At 40.9% G+C, this 7249-nt stretch overlaps 2 protein-coding genes across 2 annotated transcripts; both read right to left on the bottom strand.

Annotated features, from left to right (window-relative positions):
- Nucleotides 1–408: 408 nt before the first annotated feature.
- LOC117319703 (histone H1-delta-like) lies at nucleotides 409–1206 on the bottom strand. Its single transcript, XM_033874467.1, is given in 3 exon segments — nucleotides 409–573; nucleotides 575–732; nucleotides 1182–1206. Coding segments are annotated over 3 exon segments (348 nt in total).
- A 1422-nt stretch (nucleotides 1207–2628) lies between these two features.
- LOC117319702 (histone H1-delta-like) lies at nucleotides 2629–5196 on the bottom strand. Its single transcript, XM_033874466.1, is given in 3 exon segments — nucleotides 2629–2736; nucleotides 2738–3015; nucleotides 5157–5196. Coding segments are annotated over 3 exon segments (426 nt in total).
- Nucleotides 5197–7249: the final 2053 nt, after the last annotated feature.

Raw genomic sequence — 7249 nt, 5'->3', positions numbered from 1 at the left:
AGAACCACCTAGAACAATGACATTGTGTCTTGGCGATTGATGATACATGTATATGGAGGGGGGGGGGGCGGGGATGGGTAGCGTAATTTTTTCGATACGTAACCGGGGAACTTTTTGAGAAAGTTGGGTAGTCCTGAAAAGGACTGTTTATGTTTTCTTCGGGTAGTAGACGATCTACTTCTTCACTTCTTGGCTGCCTTAGGCTTAGTGGTCTTGGCTTTCTTTGGAGACTTAGTGACCTTTTCTTCGGAGTCTTAGGCTTGGTGGCTTTCTTTGCTGCCGGTTTCTTCTTCTCTACAGTTTTTCTTAGCTGCTGTTTTCTTGGGTGTCTTTGCCTTTGGTTTCTTAGCCGTCGCCGATGTGGTCGCCTTCTTCGCTACTGGTTTCTTAGGCTTTGCTGCTTTCGGCTTAGGTCACCTTCTTCGCTGCTGGTTTCTTAGCTGGTTTAGGCTTCTCTCCGAGTTTGAATGATCCGGCAGCTCCGGTACCCTTGGACTGTTTTAGGGCCCCCTTCTTCACTCCGTTGCGGAGGGCGATCTTCAAATGTGCATTGATTGCCTTGGCGTCAGTACCAGACTTTGAAGTTAGCCATGATGTACTTCAATATCGCCTGGCGGGACGAGCCTCCACGTTCCTTCAGACTTCCCACAGCAGATGCCACCATGTCGCTGTACTTCGGGTGAGCTGGTGGGGTCTTCGGCTTGGTAGTTTTCTTCTCGGGCCATATTTCTTCTTAAATCGTCTGGATGGATGTGCTGCGTTGCGTGCTGTACTAGTCAGTGCTAGGTGAGTTGTGCCCTGCCGGCCCGTCAGCCGGCATTATACTAAATTTTACTGCACCTCGTGAGGACACCTAGCGCTGTGTGGCGCCGTCGTGAGTGGTAAAATGAAATCTGTGTTTCCTTCGTGTGAATAAATGTAAATTTTAAATGCTTTGTATTTGAATCACATTGGTGGTGTCTATACAGTTACGTTAACGGAAAGATAAGCTAACGAGTGGTGTTTTCATAATTGAAATCTTTCCTTTAATAACTGAGCTACGAGAGATTCCCCGTAATTTTTGTCAGTGTTTCTTCACTATTAGGTAAACAAAATTGATCAAAGTTCTGTAATTTTACGAGATTTTAACAAAATTAACTTTACATTTAGAATCCCAAGATATATATCTTGATGATGTATACGTATACTAGCAATATAAGTGTACATTTTAGATTTAAAAACGGGTAAATTTCACAGACAACGGAAGCACATATACCGTGTTGTCCCGCTTATACTTAATCTCAATCCACTCGGATTTTGCTTATTCACTGAAGCTTTCGTTTACAAATATAATATCACCAGAACTTTAAAACAGGTGATTATTTAAATACATTATTTCAATGAGATGTGTAAGATGTGCTATATGTATACAATAGTACGCGTATCGCATACGTATTTTACATGTAAGAGGAATCCAAGTAGGGAGGGTACGCGTCACTACCTAACTTACATGACCCGACGCCCCGGAACGTACTGCACACTTTAATTTATGGTGTAGCACGCGTGTATTAGAAAAGAAAAAAAAAAAAAAAAAAAAAACAAAAAAAAAAAACAACAACAACAACAACAAGCACAGAACTTCAGTTGTTTTCGGGTTTTAATGCCCAGCAGATTTTTATAGGAACTGCCGCGGTTGGGGGGCCCCGGTCTCAGTACCTGTACAAGGGAAAACTAAACACATACGCAGTACAGTAAATGATCTGATACACGAATTTGTAGATTACTGTATATAATATCCTGATTTAGTTTATGGACATATTTATAAAGATCTATTTCTATACATTGAAAGTTTGTCGTGTAAACCTGTATCAGTAGTTATTGACTAACGATAATTCACGTGACGTCGAGTTATACATATACACATGTGTAGGTATACGCGTGCATGGAATGTAGGGTTGGAATGTACGGGTGGGGTTGGGGAATGTGTATTTGGACAACGTATAATGTTAGTAGAGTGGGGAGAGCGTATTCTCGTCAAAATCCCACTTAATTGAATTATATTATTGAATTGAATTATATTATATTCAATAAAATAAATGGCATACAGTATATGGTCTCAGTATATCTCGAGGGGTCGGCCTGTATGAAGGGATATATATTGATATAGATTACATGAAATCAGTGTCCGGTTATCGATATATATGAAATCGCGTAGCGCGCTTTATTGCAAATTCTATTAAGTTTCTTTGTATTTGTCTCCCGTACATTATGACGTCACAAATCGATCTTGTTGATGACGTCATAGAAGACCACCTAGACAATGACATTGTGTCTTGGCGATTGATGATACAGTATATGGAGGGGGTGGGGGCGGGATGGGTAGCGTAATTTGTTCGATACGTAACCGGGGAACTTTTTGAGAAAGTTGGGTAGTCCTGAAAAGGACTGTTTATGTTTTCTTCGGGTAGTAGACGATCTACTTCTTCACTTCTTGGCTGCCTTAGGCTTAGTGGTCTTGGCTTTCTTTGGAGACTTAGTGACCTTTTTCTTCGGAGTCTTAGGCTTGGTGGCTTTCTTTGCTGGCCGGTTTCTTCTTCTCTACAGTTTTCTTAGGCTGCTGTTTTCTTGGGTGTCTTTGCCTTTGGTTTCTTAGCCGTCGCCGATGTGGTCGCCTTCTTCGCTACTTGGTTTCTTAGGCTTTGCTGCTTTCGGCTTAGTCACCTTCTTCGCTGCTGGTTTCTTAGCTGGTTTAGGCTTTCTCTCCGAGTTTGAATGATCCGGCAGCTCCGGTACCCTTGGACTGTTTTAGGGCCCCCTTCTTCACTCCGTTGCGGAGGGCGATCTTCAAATGTGCATTGATTGCCTTGGCGTCAGGACCGACTTTGAAGTTAGCCATGATGTACTTCAATATCGCCTGGCGGGACGAGCCTCCACGTTCCTTCAGACTTCCCACAGCAGATGCCACCATGTCGCTGTACTTCGGGTGAGCTGGTGGGGTCTTCGGCTTGGTAGTTTTCTTCTCGGGCCATATTTCTTCTTAAATCGTCTGGATGGATGTGCTGCGTTGCGTGCTGTACTAGTCAGTGCTAGGTGAGTTGTGCCCTGCCGGCCCGTCAGCCGGCATTATACTAAATTTTACTGCACCTCGTGGAGGACACCTAGCGCTGTGTGGCGCCGTCGTGAGTGGTAAAATGAAATCTGTGTTTCCTTCGTGTGAATAAATGTAAAGTTAATGCTTTGTATTTGAATCACATTGGTGGTGTCTATACAGTTACGTTAACGGAAAGATAAGCTAACGAGTGGTGTTTTCATAATTGAAATCTTTCCTTTAATAACTGAGGCTACGAGAGATTCCCCGTAATTTTTGTCAGTGTTTCTTCACTATTAGGTAAACAAAATTGATCAAAGTTCTGTAATTTTACGAGATTTTAACAAATTAACTTTACATTTAGAATCCCAAGATATATATCTTGATGATGTATACGTATACTAGCAATATAAGTGTACATTTTAGATTTAAAACGGGTAAATTTCACAGACACGGAAGCACATATACCGTGTTGTCCCGCTTATACGTAATCTCAATCCACTCGGATTTTGCTATTCACTGAAGCTTCGTTTACAATATAATATCACCAGAACTTTAAAACAGGTGATTAATTTAAATACATTATTTCAATTAGATGTGTAAGATGTGCTATATGTATAACAATAGTACGCGTATCGCATACGTATTTTACATGTAAGAGAATCCAAGTAGGGAGGGTACGCGTCACTACCTAACGTACATGACCCGACGCCCCGGGAACGTACTGCACACTTTATGTTATGTGTGTACACGCGTGTATTAAAGAAAAAAAAAAAAAAAAAAAAAAAAACAACAGAACTTCAGTTTGTTTTCGGGTTTAATTCCCAGCAGATTTTTATAGGAACTGCCGCGGTTGGGGCCCCGGTCTCAGTACCTGTACAAGGAAACTAAACACATACTCAGTACAGTAAATAGATCTGATACACGAATTTGTAGATTACTGTATATAATATCCTGATTTAGTTTATGGACATATTTATAAAGATCTATTTCTATACATTGAAAGTTTGTCGTGTAAACCTGTATCAGTAGTTATTGACTAACGATAATTCACGTGACGTCGAGTTATACATATACACATGTGTAGGTATACGCGTGCATGGAATGTAGGGTTGGAATGTACGGGTGGGGTTGGGGAATGTGTATTTGGACAACGTATAATGTTAGTAGAGTGGGGGAGAGCGTATTCTCGTCAAAATCCCACTTAATTGAATTATATTATATTATATTATATTATATTATATTATTCAATAAAATAAATGGCATACAGTATATGGTCTCAGTATATCTCGAGGGGTCGGCCTGTATGAAGGGATATATATTGATATAGATTACATGAAATCAGTGTCCGGTTATCGATATATATGAAATCGCGTAGCGCGCTTTATTGCAAATTCTATTAATTTTCTTTTGTATTTGTCTCCCGTACAATTATGACGTCACAAATCGATCTTGTTGATGACGTCATAGAAGACCACCTAGAACAATGACATTGTGTCTTGGCGATTGATGATACATGTATATGGAGGGGGTGGGGCGGGGATGGGTAGCGTAATTTGTTCGATACGTAACCGGGGAACTTTTGAGAAAGTTGGGTAGTCCTGAAAAGGACTGTTATGTTTTCTTCGGGTAGTAAGACGATCTACTTCTTCACTTCTTGGCTGCCTTAGGCTTAGTGGTCTTGGCTTTCTTTGGAGACTTAGTGACCTTTTCTTCGGAGTCTTAGGCTTGGTGGCTTTTCTTTGCTGCCGGTTTCTTCTTCTCTACAGTTTTCTTAGCTGCTGTTTTCTTGGGTGTCTTTGCCTTTGGTTCTTAGCCGTCGCCGATGTGGTCGCCTTCTTCGCTACTGGTTTCTTAGGCTTTGCTGCTTTCGCTTAGTCCACCTTCTTCGCTGCTGGTTTCTTAGCTGGTTTAGGCTTCTCGCCGAGTTTGAAATGATCGGCAGCTCCGGTACCCTTGGAACTGTTTTATGGGCCCCCTTCTTCAACTCCGTTGCGGAGGGCGATCTTCAAATGTGCATTGATTGCCTTGGCGTCAGTACGACTTTGAAGTTAGCCTGATGTACTTCATATCGCCTGGCGGGACGAGCCTCCACGTTCCTTCAGACTTCCCACAGCAGATGCCACCATGTCGCTGTAACTTCGGGTGAGCTGGTGGGGTCTTCGGCTTGGTAGTTTTCTTCTCGGGCCATATTTCTTCTTAAATCGTCTGGATGGATGTGCTGCGTTGCGTGCTGTACTAGTCAGTGCTAGGTGAGTTGTGCCCTGCCGGCCCGTCAGCCGGCATTATACTAATTTACTGCACCTCGTGGAGGACACCTAGCGCTGTGTGGCGCCGTCGTGAGTGGTAAAATGAAATCTGTGTTTCCTTCGTGTGAATAAAAGTAAATTTTAAAGCTTTGTATTTTAATCACATTGGTGGTGTCATACAGTTACGTTAACGGAAAGATAAGCTAACGAGGGTGTTTTCATAATTGAAATCTTTCCTTAAAAACTGAGCTACGAGAGATTCCCCGTAATTTTTGTCAGTGTTTCTTCACTATTAGGTAAACAAAATTGATCCCAAAGTTCGTAAATTTTTCGAAGATTTTAACAAATTAACTTTAAAATTTTAGAATCCCAAGAATATATCTTGATGTGTTAACGTATACTAGCAATAAAGTGTACATTTTAGATTTAAAACGGGTAATTTCACAGACACGGAAACACATATACCGTGTTGTCCCGCTTATACTTAATCTCAATCCACTCGGATTTTTCTATTCACTGAAGCTTCGTTTACAAATATAAAATCACCAAACTTTAAAACAGTGATTAATTTTAAATACATTATTTCAAAATTTGATGTGTAAGATGTGCTAATGTAAAACATAGTACGCGTATCGCAACGTTTTTACATGTAAGAGAATCCAAAGTAGGGAGGGTACGCGTCACTACCTAACGTACATGACCCCACGCCCCGGGAAACGTACTGCACACTTTTATGTTATGTGTGGGAACCGCGTGTATTAAAGAAAAGAAAAAAAAAAAAAAAAAAAAAAAAAAAAAAAAACAACAAAAACTTAAGTTTGTTTTCGGGTTTAATTCCCAACAGATTTTTATAGGAACTGCCGCGGTTGGGGCCCGGTCTCAGTACCTGTACAAGGAAACTAAACACATACTCAGTACGTAAAAAGATCTGATACACGATTTGTAGATTACTGTATATAATATCCTGATTAGTTTATGGACATATTTATAGAAGATCTATTTCTATACATGGAAAGTTTGTCGTGTAAACCTGTATCAGTAGTTTAGTGACTAACGATAATTCACGTGACGTCGAGTTATACATATACACATGTGTAGGGTATACGCGTGCATGGAATGTAGGTTGGAATGTACGGGTGGGGTTGGGGAATGTGTATTTGGACAACGTATAAGGTTAGTAGAGTGGGGAGAGCGTATTCTCGTCAAAATCCCACTTAATTGAATTGAATTGAATTGAATTGAATTGAATTATATTATATTCAATAAAATAAATGGCATACAGTATATGGTCTCAGTATATCTCGAGGGGTCGGCCTGTATGAAGGGATATATATTGATATAGATTACATGAAATCAGTGTCCGGTTATCGATATATATGAAATCGCGTAGCGCGCTTTATTACAAATTCTATTAAGTTTCTTTTGTATTTGTCTCCCGTACAATTATGACGTCACAAATCGATCTTGTTGATGACGTCATAGAAGAACCACCTAGAACAATGACATTGTGTCTTGGCGATTGATGATACATGTATATGGAGGGGGGTGGGGCGGGGATGGGTAGCGTAATTTGTTCGATACGTAACCGGGGAACTTTTTGAGAAAGTTGGGTAGTCCTGAAAAGGACTGTTTAATGTTTTCTTCGGGTAGTAGACGATCTACTTCTTCACTTCTTGGTGCCTTAGGCCTTAGTGGTCTTGGCTTTCTTTGGAGACTTAGTGACCTTTTTCTTCGGAGTCTTAGGCTTGGTGGCTTTCTTTGCTGCCGGTTTCTTCTTCTCTACAGTTTTCTTAGCTGCTGTTTTCTTGGGTGTCTTTGCCTTGGTTTCTTAGCGTCGCCGATTTTGGTCGCCTTCTTCGCTACTGGTTTCTTAGGCTTTGCTGCTTTCGGCTTAGTCACCTTCTTCGCTGTGGTTTTCGTTAGGCTGGTTTAA

This window comes from Pecten maximus, unplaced genomic scaffold (genome assembly GCF_902652985.1).
Source record: "Pecten maximus unplaced genomic scaffold, xPecMax1.1, whole genome shotgun sequence".
Lineage (NCBI taxonomy): Eukaryota > Metazoa > Mollusca > Bivalvia > Pectinida > Pectinidae > Pecten > Pecten maximus.
Note: the sequence above shows the minus strand (reverse complement) of the source record. Positions and strands in the feature narration are given on the sequence as shown.